The following is a 19,798-nucleotide window of genomic DNA, read 5'->3' as shown; positions in this document are numbered from 1 at the left end:
CACTACACAGTTGAAATATATACCAGTCTACCCTCTCACTACACATTTGACTTCTCTACCAATCTACTCTATCTCTACTAATTCGATCGTGTAATTATTATGAAGGGGTGTACAATATTATACCATGCCAAGTTGAACAAAATATATGGAATTTATACTCTGGTTGTTCTACATCACGACAACGCGCGTCTACGTCACTGGTTTGGTTGTGTTTGAAGTATTGATTTTTCATTTATATTATATTACTGACGCTGCCCCTGGCCTTTTAATATAATTATGTTATTCTTCAAAAATGTTCTTCATTCAGCCGTAAAATACTCGTCTACACTTACTTATCAGGACTGTTGTACTCTTTATTTGTGCATTCTAACATCTAAATATACGTATACGCGTTTCCCATGTTATAGACATAAATGAATGTACAGAGTCTCAGTCTCTGTGTGATCACACCTGTATCAACAGTAAAGGAAGCTATATCTGCCAATGTTACTATGGTTACAGCGTAAACGCCGACGGCCGTACATGTGATGGTAAGATCCTGATTCTGAATTAGACATATCACACACACACATACACAAACACAAACACACACACAAACACAAACACACACACACACACACACACACACACACATAATTCTTGGTTAAGTACCTCCCTTAGAAAAGCATTATTCATTTTCATTCCAATAAAATATCGTAACTCCTTGAATGATGTTTTTATTTATTTATTTATTTATTTATTTATTTATTTATTTATTTATTTATTTTTTATTTATTTATTTATTTATTTATTTATTCATTTATTCATGCATTTATTTGTTTGTTTGTTTGTCTGTTTGGTTGTTTGTTTTTTGTGTTGATATTGTTGTCTTTATTGTCAATTGTCTATAATTGTCTATAAATCCATTTTTGAGAAATAATTGTATTTTTATTTTATTAGACATTGACGAATGTCTTCTTGATAATGGAGGATGTGATCATAATTGTACCAACACTGAGGGCAGTTACCAATGCTCCTGTAACCATGGTTATGGACTTTTGAGAGACAGACATAGTTGTTATGGTAAGAGTTTGCATTGTGCCTATTTGATGTAAAGGACCTTTTTTCAACTTTTCACATGTAATACCAGATTCCATAAATAATGTAAAGTACACCAAACGTTTGTTTCTAACAAGTTCGACTTGGATAGACATGTTGGAATCAGATTATCTCTTTCCTCTTCTTTCATCCCCAAAATATACTGAGCAGTAAATATTGAGATGTCCCCTTTCCTTAGAACAAAGCTCATGTATGTTTGTTATATGAGTTTGGTTTCCCATCAGCAGAGATACATGTAAGATGAATTGGACAATTGCCACAAAATAAAACATACATTGTTCTCAAGAATTTTCCTTTCTTGCTTCCTGTAGATGTTGATGAGTGTTTAAAAGATGAAGGTGGCTGTGATCAGATATGTACCAACACTGCGGGCAGTTTTCAGTGCTCCTGTAATGATGGTTATGAACTTGACACAGATGGCATGACTTGCAAAGGTAACGCCCTTCATGTCTTCCCCATTGTTTTTAACTACAGTAACTCTTGTCACTTGCATCCGATGACTCTTTCCGTACAAATCAAATATCGTAGCACCTCAATGTTATAAACATATCCATATATGGATAACGGTGTACATCTCTTGTGACGTATATAGTTGTAGATGATGTTTTGTTGATCTTCGTTGGTATTGGAGGAAGTGCGCGGGGGGGGGGGTGTGAGGGTTGATTTGGTATATATATGTGGCTGTAAGTACACATGCATGCATTCAAATCGCTACTTTTTTGTGATGATGCAGAGTTAGAATGAACATTGAAAAGTGACTATCAGGGTAATAATCTGTAATCAATACATATATTGATAAAACATTGATCGTATTATGTGCACGTGCACTTTAATCACAGCAAACAATCATTCCAGAAAAAGATATAATTGCCTATATTATTTGTTACATTTATTAAAAAATGAAAAGGTAATTAAACTGCAAACTGTAACAATTGTTAATCCCTATATTTTAGGAATTCATTAAAAGTATTTATCAGTTTATTTTCAAAATTTCTGAAAATCTCGATTTCTCTATTTTGAGTTGGATTCAGGAATATAGGTCTACCTAATGCATACATATGATATGTTATAAAATCGATTTATCAACCCATATCTTGTCGTTCTGAGTTTCATTTCTTTCTCTTTGTAAATTTATATTCCTTTTTATTAATATGTGAATGGAATCAGCGAACGAATAGTCCTCCAAAATACACTTTTTGGAAAGGATACAAAAAAATTGGGCGATGCACTGTCAACATTTGTTCAATCCAACATTTTGTTCCATCCTTCTCCCTTCACCATCCCCCTAATCATTATAATTCTTTATTGCATGTTTACTACAGATATAGACGAATGTGCAGAAAATGGACATAACTGTATTCAGCTATGTGTGAATACACCAGGAAGTTTTAACTGCTCTTGTCAAGATGGTTATACTCAAACTGGAAATAACTGTACAGGTAATTTAACAGCTGAGCTTTTATATGAATAAGAGAACTATTTTTTACACACAGGCGTAATATTTCAATAAGAGGAAAATGTCAATATGGAAAACAATAAAATAGAATATATTTTTTTTTAATGTTTAGGATAGAATATCAGATTCTATAGGATATTATAGAATGTTATAAAGGAGAGTGAGGTTATATAATAGAACGTTAAAGAATAGAATGGAATAGAATAGAATAGAATGTTATAGAATGTCATGTAATTTTGTAATATGTTATGTTATATAATATGTTATAGAATAAACCACAGAACAGAACAGAACAGAACAGAATAGAATAGAATAGAATAGAACAGAGCAGAATAGAACAGAATAGAATAGAACAAACAGAATAGAATAGAATAGAATAGAATAGAATAGAATAGAATAGAATAGAATAAAATAGAATAAAATAGAATAGAATACAGCAGAACAGAACAGACCTAGAATAGAATAGAATAGAATAGAATAGAATAGAATAGAATAGAACAGAACAGAACAAAACAGACCAGAATAGAATAAAATAGAATAGAGAAGAATAGAATAGAATAGAATAGAATAGAATAGAATAGAATAGAATAGAATAGAATAGAATAGAATACAGCAGAACAGAACAGACCTAGAATAGAGTAGAATAGAATAGAATAGAATAGAATAGAATAGAATAGAATAGAATAGAATAGAATACAACAGTAGAATAGAATAGAATAGAATAGAATAGAATAGAATAGAATGTTATAGAATGTCATGTAATATTTGTAATATGTTATGTTATATAATGTTATAGAATAAACTACAGAACAGAACAGAACAGATCTAGAATAAAATAAAACAGAATAGAATAGAATAGAATAGAACAGAACAGAATAGAACAGAATAGAATAGAACAAAACAGAATAGAATAGAATAGAATAGAATATAGAATAGAATAGAATAGAATATTCCAACCTTATAACGTCAATAGTGACATCTATACATGTTGTATTTCACTGTTGTTGAAAGTTTCAACCTAGTTTGACTCTTCACAAAAGATTATCCAATCCATATAACATTTATGTTGTCTATTTCAGACATCGACGAATGCAATGACTCCAATGGTAAATGTTCGCATCTTTGTGAAAATATGGATGGTGGATTCAAATGCTCTTGTTCGTCAGGATACGAACTGCTTGGAGATCAACGCACATGTCGTGGTATGTATTGACACCGTATACATGTTTTTGAATTCGCATTCGTATTCGGGCTGTTGCCATATTCATATTAGGATTCATATGTATACATGTAATCATATCCGTAATCACATTCTCAAAATCGTCAAGTAATAAGCATAACCACAACGCAAACTATAATTTATATATTAAATAATAATCAGAAACTAATGTATACATTACAATTCATACATGCAAGAAAAATGTAATTAGTTCAAACTAATTGTGACATGTGCCCTGCCTATTCTATTACTTAACTATTCATGAGCAGATACATGAATATTAATTAGGGGTTGGGTTACTCATTATCCTTGGCTTGTAATTTTTAGTGTGCTACATGTAGCAATAAAGAATGTCGTGTTTTGAGTATAATCTACGACTCTGGTTATCTTTCCTTTAATACCCACTATGCCAAACATCGGTCAACTTGCTACCAAGACCAGGATTAAGTACTTGATATGGTTACACTAATGTTCTGATGACTATTTCCATGGATCCCAGTTATAGGATCAAGGTTATTTAAGAGTTGTTTTTGTTTGAGAAGATGGAGGCAAGTTAAATGGATGAGTGGTTTTCATCTGTCGTCATTATTCTTGCAATATGTTGCAATTAATATCTACTTTATTTCAGACGTAAATGAATGCCAGGAAAATAACGGCGGGTGTCAACAGCGGTGTGTTAACACTGAGGGCGCCTTCACTTGCGCATGTTTTGATGGTTACCAAGGTGATGGAACAAACTGCCAAGGTTAGTGCTAATCAAGAAGCCTTATTGCCGTCAACATTCCCATACGTTAGATATGATACGGCGGTGAAATAAAAGAAATATTGAAATCAGTATTCGAATTTAGTCAAACGTTATGGTTTGCTTGAAAGTTGTTTCGTTTTTCAATGTATAGGACAAAAAAGAAAAAATTCCATTTTACAAAAAAAAATCGCAGAATGAATAATTTGTAATTATTTTTGTCTTTTGTGTGTCTTTTGTAAGTTTGTTAGTTTATTAAGAGTTTTCTTTCCAACGAACAAACAAACAAGTTACCAATATTAAATTGTGATTCATAATATACTTGATATATCTTCAAAAAGGTCTTGGATACAGTTTGCTTGACACCTCTAGTAATAAAATTCATCAAATTGCCTCATAGGTGGATTAAAGTGTTATATTGTCTATAAAATTAGAATTGATTTTGCAGGATTGAAGTTAGCCACGATAACAGACAAGTGGTAACGTTGAATATTTTTACCGTTGGTCTTTTACACAGAAATTGACGAATGTCAGTTGAACAACGGTGGTTGTAGTCATGCTTGTACAGATATTTGGGGAAGTTACTTCTGTACTTGTAACGACACTTATGTCTTAGATCCAAATGGACGTACCTGCTCAAGTAAGAATTTTAACACAATTCCCCTCTCTCTCTCTCTCTCTCTCTCTCTCTCTCTCTCTCTCTCTCTCTCTCTCTCTCTCTCTCTCTCTCTCTCTCTCTCTCTCTCTCTCTCTCTCTCTCTCTCTCTCTCTCTCTCTCTCTCTCTCTCTCTCTCTCTCTCTCATGATAATTGTGCATTTAACATAATGGAGTACTTTTAGATCATTTCTGGTTTGAAAAGCATGTTCCTGTGCGTACGATCCGAATTGACAGCATTGCTGTTTTCAAGTGAAAGAAAATTTATGGCAACAACAATATTGATCTCGAGATATTTGCAGCCGAATCTCATCCGTCAGTACAGGTGTTCACATCATGATGAAACATGTGTCTTTTTGTCTTTTTCGTCATGCACTATAAGATTCCCTACGGATGTTTCTTTTCGTTTACGTATAAATACACGATTGTTATCGTTTCATCATCTTGTAGGCTACGATGCATGCTTTCACAGCAGCCTCGGCTGTGAACATATCTGTGAAACTGAGAACGATGTAGCAGTATGCCGTTGTTACGATGGCTATGAATTAGTGCCTGGTACACCAAACTGCCAAGGTAAGACAGTATGTAATAACAGGTATAAATCCTTAAAGCGTTCAGTAATTTATAAGTAAATAATATTATTAATGTTCCATGTAATATTATATAATAATAAAGCTATATATTGTCATCTTTATACACTGAATAGTGATATCGAAAAGAAAGATCAAACAAGCAAACATAAAGGCCAGCGTGGATTGGGGATTACAATTTAGATGTCAAATAAACTTTAAGCTGTCAGGTAGATAGCAAACCTTGGTCAACATCTACAACGAATGTATGAACCCCTGTAATCATTTTGGAACCACAGTCTTGTTAGGAGACCTCGGACATGCGCTCGGAAGGTTACCGAACGAAGGTTAGAGGTTACCTACTGCCCCCCCCCCCCCAGTACCTCTTTAAAGAAAGAACAGGGTTGAAACGTATTTTTTACCTTGCTACGATAACTTTCCCATACATATGTTAGATATTTAGTTCAACTAGATTATGTACGTAATCATAGACAATGTTATAATTTTGCAAGGGACGTTTTAAGGTTGTTGTCTAAGCGATTTTTCATCCAATTATTTTTGTAGAAATATGTTTTTAACTTTGTTAAAAAATAACGAAATTCACTCAACGCTTTCAGTGTTTGTCCCTTTAATATTCATAGTAACATTAAAAGCATTAAAGTATAGTTTGTTTATATTATGATATTTGATACCTGCACATATTACATTTATTACAATATATTTTCCATATTTTTTTCATATTTTGCAGACGACAATTTTCCTTTTTTTAAATCACAGTTGTCATCATAAATAAAAATGTCGAAATCGTACTAGACAAAGTTTTGACATTTTGATCCAAATGCTTGCTATTATTCGTCAAAAGGGCAATTTTTGTTGTATCCTGTATCACAACTATGTACTCAGTAGACTACTGAGTTTCGTTAGAAAAAGAAATTGATTATGGCCATCATCGTAGAATGATTTTCCCTCACTCTTAATTTGAAAATAATTGTGGTCACAAAGAATACATTCGTATACAGGTGTACACAAATCAGTGCATGTGACGTCAATAATAATAATGAATTAACTATTCATTTACAGATATCAATGAATGTGACGGTGATATTGATGAGTGCGATCAACTATGTGTCAATACCAAAGGTAGTTACCATTGCGACTGCAACGACGGATACGTTCTACATTCCGATGGTAAAACTTGCATGCAGGGTTATTACTGCCAATGTGAGGACGATGTCTGTCTTCCTAACGTTTGAACTGAACTGAAAATACAACGTTACCGTGGATTGTGATTATCATCAATAAACATCTTCAAATCTATAGAAAGATTATTATTATATATCCGAAAGCTTTTTGCTTAATTCGCTTTTAAACTTAAGATCAAAGATATTAATCTCGCAGGACTAGGAGTCAATTTGATTACGTGATTACCATATCCAAAAAGGTATGATACAGAGATATTCAACACAACGTCAATTTTGTTTAATTAATAAAGTAAATCTCTTGTACTCACGTGTGGTTTGTCTTCTGTGTGTGATTCCTGGTGTTTAACGCAAAAGTGCCGTCAGACTTATTTCTGTCTTTAGTACACTCATTTTTATCGCTGCTATCAACTTACATATAACTGGGGATAAAATAGCAGACTGATTTAGAATGACCATGAAAACAATATTCATAAAGAGAGAAAGTCGAAATATTACTTCTAAGATTTCACCACAAAATCATGCTATCAATAGATCAGTGATAGGTTCAGCGGAGCGCTCACCGGTCACCGGTAGAATATGCTCCAGGTAAAAAAAGAAATCTATACCTTCCACTAAACGTTGCAACATTGTATACTCAGTCGATATTATACCTGTCAGTCAAATATTGCTGACTAAAGACGTTAAAAACCAATACCATTATATTCATTTTATACGCGTTTATGTTTTTACACTAGTAGACCGCCCGATAAACAATCGCCTCACCATTAATTAAGTTGACCTTGAATTTGACTATGACCTTTAGCTTGAATCGTAAAAGGTCATGTGATAATTGAGTTCCCTGTTCCCTAAAATATATATAAACATACTTTAATTATGATTATACCATTTCTGGGGCACGAGATATAACGTTTTTAATGTTTTAGCATCCTTCAAAATGATGTCAATGTTACCAGAGAGGCAACATCAATTTTCTGAAGGCCTAGATGTTACTCTAACCAAACATACTGCCACCATTTATATTTTAACATGTAAAAAGTGATTTGTTTACATGCGGTAATTATCCCACGAACCAAGCATGTACCAATGGGTGAACATATTTTCAATTGACGTTGAAAGTCTTGAAATGTCATGGGAAAAAAATCGCCGACTAGATTATGGGAATGTCAAACTTTACATCGTTCTAACTGATCATGATGGCATGTTAACAGGAACAATCCAAGAAGTCCGGTATCGACAAAGCATTGAATTTGAATGGCATTGCCGACATTGACAAGTGAAAGTGCGTCGCCATTTCAATATTTTTGACAGGTTTATTGAAAAGGTCACAAGTGGCAACCTTCAATCTACATTGTAACAAAGAGCAAGGACACATTTCATTTTTGTTCTGTAGCTGTCAGAACTCCTTACCTGTGGATTTTGGATGCAATACATTGTTCATTGTATACAAAACACATGCAGCACTCGCGATTACAAACTCGACGTAACATGTACGCCATGTAGTTAGGATAACAAGTCTTTTTCATAGAATATGATGTTGTCTTACTATCAATGAATCCAACCTCATGATCAGTTATGAAGACAATTTTCATGACTTATGTCGAGTATATGCAAGTATATACTGTACTAATTTATTATGGTGTTGTCTATAAAGCTGCAAAAACGCAGTTGAACCACTACAAGCTTTCACTGTTTCAATCTTTCTGCAGACGTTGCCGTGTCATTTTAAAACTGACGCACGACAAACGTAATTCTTTCATTTTATGGGGGTCGGGTGGAGGGGTGGTAAGAGTTCATTTCCTTTTGCGTGCGTCAAAAATTTTAATTCTTACTAAAATGGAATCAAAAGAGGCAATGCTATTTTTCTTGTCTTGAAAAAATGACAGTCAGAAACTTTGCCGACATACACGGAGAGAGATGCATGTTGTTTTAAAATAATCGTATGACCAAGTAACGCACCTAGCCAGGGAGTGATGTACAATAAACGAATGACAACAACAACCACTTGAATGCTACGAAAACACGATTTTATTATTCACCAACACCTAAACAGAAGTTCCTGAATTCAAGATACTTTTTTTCCGTTTGTTGCGTCATATAGCAATTATAAATGATGGTATGTGACGAACGCACATGTCAACCATCTTGCGACTAGGATGATTGATAAGCCTACAGCCCAAGCAAGGCACTACACTTATTGTAGCATTACCTCATTTACTTGTACCTGCAACTCTCGGTTTTTAGAACATCCAATATAGCTTTACGTTTTAGGATTACCTACATGTAGTGTCAAATTCTAGACGGGTTAGCTGTTTAGACATGAGGAGATTCATCGTACACAAATATAAACAACACTGCACTCCACTATGGACATGTGATCTTGTCAACGAAAGTTAACGAAGTGGGTACGTGATCAATCTGATTAAAATCTGATGTTAGATAGGCTGGTATTCCTGTATTTACCTTTATTCCATCGTTATTGCGTCTTTTACGTGAGTTTTTTTTTTCCTGGGCGTTGTTGAGGTTAGGGCATGAAGACAATAGACAAGAACACCCCTGTCTACATTATTTCCTCATGAATATTCTGTCCAAACTCATGAATATGCACGTCGCTGAACAGCAGTACGAGTGACAACACCAGAGGAGGCTGGAAGGGTGTCACCTGATACCAAGTGACCGTTTCGCGATAGAGCATACACTGATGACCTCGGTGAGTATCTCATGCTTTTATCCGTTTTATTACCATTTGCGTCATTAGTCTTTCGTTCAGACGATCACTATTTTTTTGAATGACCATTACGAGTGTAATGCAACATGGTAATCGTGTTTTCAGTTTTTATAGTGTGTCTAAAACGAACACAAACTTTGGTACTCGACAAGTCAATGTTATCGATAACTACATTTCCGGGTTTTTCACCTCGGTCGTTTTAACACAAAATTATGTTTCTATGTATGCTTTTGTCACTTTTCTATTAATTATTGTCATGAATTTCGTGGTTCTGCAGCGATCTCCCGAATACCCCGCTTTATAATGTGTATAAATTGTCATTACTTTTTGTTGATTTTGGATGTTTTCAAGATGGCGACCCATTGTGCGTACGTATTTGCGTACGTATACGTGCATGATATAACACGCGAAGTGACTTGGCTGTTGACGGCTGTCCTATACTTGCTGGCTGGGTGTGCTTATTGACACTCTCGCGTAACACTAATTTTCAGCATTTTCTCTTGTATCCTTAGAATTTTGCCCTTTTCACTCAAGTAATTTTTCTGTTTATTTTCAGATTCGTCGCTATCGCTAGTCGATTTGCTGTTCCAAATCTGGACTTTCTTCTGTTCTTCATGTTACATTTTGTTTTGTATTAAACCATCTCTGTGTTGACTTTTATAAATTTGTCTTGCGTGAGAAAAACACCTGAATGTAATTTAACGTAAACCCCTTTCATACCCCCTGATGATAGCGAAAGAAATAATTTAGCTTACATCTTACAAACTAATTGTTAAAAAAAATAATGGACAACAATGTCATGTATTACAAGTATGATAGACAATTGAGACCTCCAAGGCCTATTTTATGTCTAAGCTTTAATATGTTCAGAAAACACTCGTATTAATACGGATCCATGTAGTGAATAGTTTCCTCTTCACATGGCTTTAATGCCAGTCACTCAAAATATCAAAGGGTATATGACAGTACTGCAGTATCTACAAATCTCGCCATTCCAGCGCAAAATTACATATATTACATCTACCTTTCTAGTTATATAATATTTCGCAATGCTTACATGATCAAAAATACCTCATCATACGGTACCACAATTTACGTAGCCTGGGCACATTTTGCTACATATATTTGTCGCGTTGCCAGACAGGTGAGCAAAACCATGGCTAGACCTGATTAGGTTTTGAGGCAGATCTGTTAATGTTTAATTAGAGAAATTTGCATATTAATGAAATCAACTAATTATGCAATATCTTAAGACTGCATACTTCAATTTCAATATAATTTAGTATATTCTTTAAACATAACAACATACATTTGTCCTATCAAGTTTGTTGATGTACCTTACAGTGTTAATGAATAATGTGCATAATTAATGATTTTCGGTATTTAGGCTATATCTTAAGAATACATACTTCAATTTCAATATAATTCAGTACACATGTTAACCTTAACAATCGCATGTCCTGTAAAGCTTGTTGATGTACCTTTCAGTGTTAATGAATAATTTGCATAATTAATGATTCTTGGTAATTAGGCTATATCTTACGACTGCATACTTCAATTTCAATATAATTCAGTACATACATTAACCATAACACATTGTGTAAGTCCTATAAAGTTAGTTGATGTACCTTACAATGTTAATGAATAATTTGCATAATTAATGATTTTCGGTAATTAGGCTATATCTTAAACTGCATACTTCTATTTCAATACAATTTAGTACATATGTTAACCATAATAAAGCGGTTATGTCCTATAACATTTTTGATATAGCTTACAGTTTTAATGAAAAATTTGCATAATTAATTATTTTAGGTAATTAGGCTATATCTCACGACTGCATCCTTCAATTTCAATACAATTCAGTACATACATTAACCATAACAAATTGTGTATGTTCTATAATGTTAGTTGATGTACCTTACAGTGTTAATGAATAATTTGCAAAATTAATGATTTTTGGTAATTAGGCTATATCTTAAGACTGCATACTTCAATTTCAATACAATTTAGTACATATGTTAACCATAACAAAGCAGATATGTCCTATAAAACTTTTGATATGGCTTACAGTTTTAATGAAAAATTTGCATAATTAATGATTTTAGGTAAACAGGTTGTATCTTAAAAATGCAGGCTTCAAATTTCGTATAATATGATACATATATCAACCATAATAATACGCACCTGTCCTATGAAGTTTGTTGCTACAACTTTTACCTTTAATGAGTATTTTGAATAATGAACGATATTCAGTAATTAAGCAGTATCATACACGCTTACATACATTAACCTAAGAAAGCACGCTTGTCCAAAAACAAAGCCTGTTACTATTGTTTTTTTTAATTTAATGAGTTATTTGCATAATTAGTGATTCCCTTACAGGAGGCATTCAGTTTAAATCTGGTAATTACTGTAGTAGTTGAGCAAGTTGTGAGAAGCTCGCCTGTCACGTCACATCACTTGTCAATGGACTCTGGGTCGGATCACCCGCTTTCTACCGAAAATCTTGAACAGACCTTGTCTATTTTTAACAATAGCCATTTAAAAGTATACAAGAATACATCTATTTTGCAAAATTTGTAAATTTTGGGCGAAAAACCGGGCCGAAATTTCCGACCTCAGCGGGGGTCAAGTATTGTTCACGAAATCGCCGAAAAATCACAGTAATCCTATCAATAATTCCGAAATCGATTCTTCTAGCACGGAGGGAGAAATATCAGTCGAGATTTTCGCTTTTGAAGTATCCAAAATCATGAATTGTTGTGAAAGTTACGGCGAGTTGAAAATGCCCCAAAATACGGCTGGTGAGCACTGAGCCAGCCACCATTGTGAACGTACCACACATGAGGCTACACACATCAAAGTGTACACAATAGGGGCTCACTGCGTAATGATCAGCTTTCACAGTTGTTTTTACCCATCATGCTCTGCACCCCTTCCAGCCTCCTCTGGACTACACGGCGTCAAACGTGATTACCGGTAATGCCTGGCATGTTGATTTTGACAAGAAGCGTAATACAGAGACTGTGATATATAGTGGTCGTGTCAAGAAGTCCTATTGTGTAAGGCATTCGTAACTTAAAAGAGTTAGTCGCCTGTGACAAGGTGAGCTAACATAGACATGTCCATGAGGGACTGAACTACGTCATTTTAACTGACGTGTCAAACCTAAAGGAACTACTTAGTCAGGTGAGTTTGTTGTTTGCTTATATCTAAATGTGCAAACGAGTTAAAAAGTGCTCCGTGTCACATCAGTTTGGAAAAAGATTCCTTTCATTTCAGAAAATCAGTGAACTGCCAATGGAAAGAAAATGTGATAGATGAGGTTAAAATAAGTTCACGTCTATAGGAGGAAAACAAGCTGGGAAGTCTCTAATGTACTGATCAAGCAGTCGGTCATCGTACATATAGATAGACTTCATAACAGTTTGTTACTACAGGTAAATATTGTCATCACAAACGTACGCATGTGTTCATTTTTTTGGTCATAGTGTGAAGGACTGGACGCAAATGACAGAGCGGAGGGTTCAGACCAGAGTTTTTTGAGCGAAGGACCACCATTGTGTAATGCTATGCTTTTGTCTGTCTGTCTGCATACGTGTACGTAAACACACAATGGACATTTATTAGTTATTTGCATAATTAATGTTATTTTAGTAATTAGGCTATATCTTTAGAACACATCCGTCAAATTCCATATAATTTGGTTCATACGTAAACCATAACAAAACACATATGTCCTATAAACTTTGTTGTTTTAGCTTAAAGCTATACAGGATAATTTGCATAATTAATGAATTTCGGTAATTAGGCCATATCTAAAGAATGCAATACTTCAATTTCAATATAATTCAGTACATATGTTAATCATAGCAACGCGCATATGTCTTTCAAAGGTTGTTGATGCTGCTGACAGATGTAATTAATAATTTGCATAATTAATGGGTTTCGGTAATTAGGCTTTATATTAAGAATGCAAGCTTCAAATTTCATATAATTTGGTACATATATCATCCCAAATAATTCGCACCTGTCCTTTGAAGGTTGTTGATATAGCTTTTACTTTTAATGAGTAATTTGAATTAATGATTTTCAGCAATTAAGCTGTCTGGCTGGCTGGCTGGCTGCATGTGTGTTTGTTTGCTTGTTTGTCTGTCTATCTGTCTGTCTGTCTGTCTGTCTGTTTGTCTGTCTGTCTGTCTGTCTGCCTGTGCACAATATATCTGAAAACCTACTGCATAAATTCTAAGGAAACTTAGTACAAATCTAGGGCTGCATCCTAGTTCTAGTTAATATGCTAAATTGTGAGATTTTGTGCTTAACCTGGAGTAAAAATTTACAGAGTCGTGTATGCATTTTTTTCACTGGGTTTTGTGATATTTCTTAAATTTCTTGTGGAGTTGATAACATCACCAGCCCAGACCTCACTGCAGTAAAATAGGATTGGTCTGATAGTGGCATCAAACATTTGCAAATATAATTTAACTGGTATCTGGCCTTCTGAGAACAGATGTTGTTTTAATTCAAAACATGCTTCCAATACTATTTTGGTTAGATCTTGCTGAGCCTTGTTAAGTTTTCCTGTAAGGTTTAGTTTAATACCTAGATATATGTATAATGATACACTTTCAAGTTCACAGTTGTTTAGGTAGAATTTATATTGCTTTTTTGCAGGCGACGGGGCGTTAACTAGTAGAGGAAACGAATGCCTTTGTTGGTACTTGGCAACTACTATGAAGGTAATGTAAGATGTACACATACTTTAGCAAAGCCTCCAGCATATCGCTTACGAGTACGACTTGTACCCACCGATGTTCGTTCGATGTCAAAACTGGTATCACTTAAAGGGGTCACAGTTCGTTTACTAGTTACAGATTGATGATATGGTGGCCCACAGATAACACCACAAACTCTTCCTTTAAACAAAACTTTTTCAAAAGAACTATTAATACTTTGAATGAAATATTTGTTTCTCAAGAGTAAACTGTTATCACTTTGAACAACACTTTTGTTTCCAAAGAACAATCTTTTAATTCTTGAAAGGAAAAGTTTAGTAAACTTTTAATATTTTGTACAAAAACTTTATTTTCGATGAAAAACTTTTTTATTTCTTGAATGGAAACTTATTTTTCTAGAGTAAACTTTTAATATTTCGTACAAATACTTTATTTTTGATGAACAAATTTTTAATTCTTTAAAGGGAACTTTTATTTTTTATGAGTAAACTTTCAATCGTTTCAAACAAAAGTTTTTTTCTAAGAACAAACTTTTAATTCTTTATAGGGAAATTTTATGTTTCCAGTGTACACCTTTATTACTTTGTAAACAAAGATGTTACATCCAGAGAACAAACTTTTTAATACTTGAATTAAAATTTTGCTTCCCGAGAACATACTTTTAATAGTTTGAACGAACTTAACTGTGAACGACACCTTGGGGTGACATCAATGGGCTATGTCATGACAAATATCCCAAATGATAGTGATATTAGATATTAACACAAAGGCAGATTTACATAATTTGATATGCAGATCCTAATCATAATACTTAAGAATAATCATGTGATTACAATTATCCAACTGTATTACATTATATAATCAATTAAAAGCATGTTCTTGGAAAATATGTTTCGTACAAAGTATAAAAAGTTAGCTCTTCAAAAATAAAAGTTGTGTTCAAAGCAATAGAGTCTGTGGTGTCCCCTGTGGGCCACTATACAAGGCCGTGTACACATGAGATTATACACAATAGTGTAATACTGTAACACAACGCCATCTTATTACTCTTAAAGCATGTTCACACACGCACACACACACACACACACGCACACACACACACACACACACACATATATATATATATATATATATATATATATATATAACTCGGTGAGTATCAATCTGCTATAAGACAGTGCTCTATACCGCAGTGGCAGAGCGTAATAGTTTTGGTAGTACTGGAACTCTTTCTTGGGTGTAACTCGGAGTTTCACGCATATTGCGATCATCAGACACTCTGAGTGTCTGATGATCGCAATATGCGTGAAACTCCGAGTTACACCCAAGAAAGAGTTCCAGTACTACCAAAACTATATATATATATATATATATATATATATATATATATATATATATATATATATATATATATATATATACATACACGAAATTCGGTGTGTACTATAGGCTGTGGTAATTCGAACACCGTACCATTGTAGGTCACCGTGCTTTATTGACAGTGCTTCTGTATATATATATATATATATATATATATATATATATATATATATATATATATATATATATATATATATATATATATATATATATATATATATACATACACGAAATTCGGTGTGTACTATAGGCTGTGGTAATTCGAACACCGTACCATTGTAGGTCACCGTGCTTTATTGACAGTGCTTCTCGCTTGATCAGTCCACAAAAGATTGTATGCGTGTTTTCAATCTCATGTTCTACCCTATTATACATGTAAGTAGGCTACGAGCCGGGACTATCGGATACTGACCTCTCCCATTCTCCTTGTGGCAAAATAGCTAGCTCGATACTTTGTTAACGACGCTATGACTATTCACAACTTGTGTACATCGTGTATTGGGTATATGCGCTCCGATAGCTCCAACAATAGTGTAAGAGTTATCGGGGCGTACATTTCAAGATGTATATACCGAAACATCACTCTATGAATTTTGGGACTGGAAGTAAGGCTGGCGTCTCTAACTTCACATTTTTATTCGATATTATATTTACAGTTTCGAGACGTTATTAGCCCATGGCACAAATATATAATTGCATTTAAAGACACGAGTTTTTCCTTTGAGTAGAATTGAAACGTGCCATTTTAAATGTGTAGTGGGAACGGAGATTCCTGGAGGGCACATGAAACGGAACATTGGCAACAATATACATTGCGTTAAAACAACAAGGATGGATTTATATGTGGAGCGTTTGTATAAAAAATGACAGCATCCAGCAATTTCCCCCGAGATTGAAGACTTTGAATATTAAAATACTGACAAAGATTACTGCAATCGAGGTTTAATCCTTTACTATGGAACGATTTTCCAAAATAAAGGTTGTTGAGAAATTTATGCAAGACTCTTTCCATGTCAGTGATTAAATACTTCTGATGGGGTGACCAAACTTGTGGACAATACTCTAGTTGACACCGTACAAGCATTTTCAGAACAAACCATCTGATTATTCTTTTACGACCTAGTAGGTTCATTTTTATATGTCTCTCTCATAATTTCTTTCACTTCTACCACTTTACAGCTGCAGGGTCGTAAATGTTTCCACATTATCGTGTTGGTGAACGGTTTCCTTTTACTCGCTTTAGTATTCTACATGTCATCATGGAAGTACGCACCAACCACTGTTAAAGCTAGTCAACAACAAACCGTTGTTAACAAAGCTAGTCATCGACCAACCAGTCACACAGCTAATCACACAGTCGGTCTAGTAAAAGGAACCACTGCTAATCACGTGGCTGAGGAAACGGTGAAGGTACTTCGCTATGTAGAGGATAATAGGCTTTCAAATGTTGTCAATGCCACAATCAATCAACTGCATGGATACGTAGCTATAGCAGATTCACAAAAGGTGAGAAATGAAAATTGTGACTGGAATTATAGAAAATTACATCTACTATGGAAGCAATCTATGTGGGGGAGGGAGAACTTCCTTAGGGTTGTACCTCCACTAAACAGCTATGGTACTGTCACTTTAAAACTAGATAAAACCAGGCATGAAACGAAAGAGGTCCAGTTCTTTGGTCTGTCATTATAGATCGCATATTTTAGAAACAACTTCTAATTGTAAAACCAATTATGCAAATTGAAATAGTATTGGATTAAATCACACGGTCTACATTTTGCCAACAACTTTATACCTGCACTACCAACAACTGAGATATTGTTTTCACCAAGTAACCAAAGATATATTCACTAACAAGTGAAAAATGTCTTTTTTTACAAGTAAGTTAGTTACTTGTAAAAAAAAGACATTTTATCTGTTAATTAGTTGTGATAATTACCCATTATTGTTTGCCCGACTTAGATTTTATACAGCCATCGTGAATTTATCGGTATGGTGTATTTCTTTATATTTCATCAAGAAAATGACGAACATTGTCCGTGACTTAACAATTCTACTATATTTTCTGTTTTACTACTCGTCCTCTCTGATACCGTTTCTTATATTATTACTGTACACAAAATATTTGAGTCGCAAAATCTTGATAAAAAAAACAATAACCATAATTATATTGCAGCATCTGGAACACCCTCAATGTGGTGAGTGTGCCATTGTTAGCAGCTCTGGTCGAATTCTTGGTCAGAATGCGGCAGGAGAGATTGACCGGACTGATTGTGTTATGAGAATGAACGATGCACCTGTCAAAGGCTATGAACACGAAGTGGGCAGACGAACTACAATTCGGGTTATATCATTTGCCTCAATTGGGGGATTTGACCCTTCAGCATTATTCCACCCTTCTACGTCACCGGGTATTGTCATATTTTGGGTTTCACTCGAGCAGATGAGCCTAGACTACAATAGCAGTGCATTTTATACGATATCCGAGTACCAGAAGAGTTTTAGCCATATCAAATTCTACATATTTACAAACGAAAAGCTGAACGAAATGCAAAGCCGTTACGAAAAAGAAACAAGTTATAAAATGTGAGAAATTGCGTCATCTTTAAATTTTGCTTTCAGGTCATTCCATGTCAATGACTGCTCATGACGTTATCTCTATCACTGGGTGTGGTCTTTGGAGTGTTGTCTTTATTATTATTATTATTATTATTATTATTATTATTATTATTATTATTATTATTTACTTTATTGTCATGCTAAATTTACATGAAATTCGATGTACATTGGCAGGGGGAAAGGAAAGAACACACAGAGACTAATTCAACTTACTTTAATTAAATCTTACTTTTCCTTTCCCTCAATTTATTTGTGATGGCTATAATCGTATATTATTTTTTAATTCATTACAAAATATTTAAGTGGGGTTTGCTTGTATGGGGCATTTCTAACAGTAATGTAATGGTGCGTGGTAGTCAAATTGATTCATCTCAATTGCTCATTTTTTACTGAGGAGAAGTTATATATTGTGGCAATATGATGCATATAGTCAGTTTAAGTTCACAATTAGCAAGATACTGCCCATCCATAATTTACTGCGAAAAGGTGGCCAAAGAAACACTGAATGTGCTTTCAAGTAACACATGTATGTAGACACGTTTAACAAAAAAGATCTGTACAAAATTAACTTGGGCTACGCCTTTCCTTTTTTAACAAATGGACGCCAATTGATAAGGTTGGTTATATGTGTTTTATGTTTTGCTATTCCACAGCGGACATATATGGGCATCTACTGGCTGGTTTACTGTGATGTTTTCTCTTGAAATATGTGACAAGATTACGATTTATGGAATGTCCAATCCTTCTTTTTGTAGTTAAGGGTATCATCTATGATTACGGCAGCACCTATAATATGCAAATATCAGGATGTGTGTTATATTTGAATTGGCCATATTGTACTTAGTTTGTCCTACACCACAGAAATTGGCACGTATTTCATTGAAACATTGATTCAATAAGTTGTACTTATTTCATCCTACTTACACTAAAAAAAGTTGCAAATATTTATAACGTTAGTTTACCTTGATGTAATTATATCGGTTCCTTTCTCTTATTTTGCAGAGACCATCCTAATGATCAAACATGGCACCACTATTACAGTAAGCCCGGTTGGACAGAATGTGGATTCTACAATGTAAATGAGCGAAGGCGGAGAGATGCCCATAAGTTTAAAGCGGAAAGGAATGCATTTTTTAGGTGGAATAAATCAAAAGTGGCAAATATCACGTTTCGCCATCCCTCGTGGTGATCAAAAAATGTACCAAACACATCTATAGGATATATAATTATACAAAGATACAAAAAAGTAAATGAAGCAGTATATAACCTTTTTTTGTCTTTTATTGTCTTTTATTATTATTAATAATTGACTCCAGTGGGTAAATGATACAATGTCTTACTTGCAAATCAAAACATGTCAAATGAAAAAAAAGATGCAGGAACAAGTCAAAGCA

General features: G+C 34.1%; 1 protein-coding gene across 1 annotated transcript; it reads left to right on the top strand.

The window, feature by feature from the left end:
- The first annotated feature begins 12,645 nt into the window (after positions 1-12,645).
- LOC144433400 (alpha-N-acetyl-neuraminyl-2,3-beta-galactosyl-1,3-N-acetyl-galactosaminide alpha-2,6-sialyltransferase-like) lies at positions 12,646-19,638 on the top strand. Its single transcript, XM_078121706.1, has 5 exons — positions 12,646-12,858; positions 14,344-14,408; positions 16,965-17,291; positions 17,962-18,371; positions 19,407-19,638. The coding sequence occupies exons 2-5, from the start codon at positions 14,403-14,405 to the stop codon at positions 19,591-19,593; spliced, it is 930 nt and encodes a 309-aa protein (XP_077977832.1). The 5' UTR covers positions 12,646-12,858; positions 14,344-14,402; the 3' UTR covers positions 19,594-19,638.
- Positions 19,639-19,798: the final 160 nt, after the last annotated feature.

The sequence above is a fragment of the Glandiceps talaboti genome, chromosome 3 (assembly GCF_964340395.1).
Source record: "Glandiceps talaboti chromosome 3, keGlaTala1.1, whole genome shotgun sequence".
NCBI classification, from domain to species: Eukaryota; Metazoa; Hemichordata; class Enteropneusta; family Spengelidae; genus Glandiceps; species Glandiceps talaboti.
Note: the sequence above shows the minus strand (reverse complement) of the source record. Positions and strands in the feature narration are given on the sequence as shown.

Bases quoted from the DNA above. Each gene is read 5' to 3' on its own strand.
- LOC144433400 (XM_078121706.1), top strand. The intron at 17,292-17,961 runs GTGAGAAATGAA...ATTATATTGCAG, and splicing joins CTATAGCAGATTCACAAAAG to CATCTGGAACACCCTCAATG. The intron at 18,372-19,406 runs GTGAGAAATTGC...CTTATTTTGCAG, and splicing joins AAAGAAACAAGTTATAAAAT to AGACCATCCTAATGATCAAA.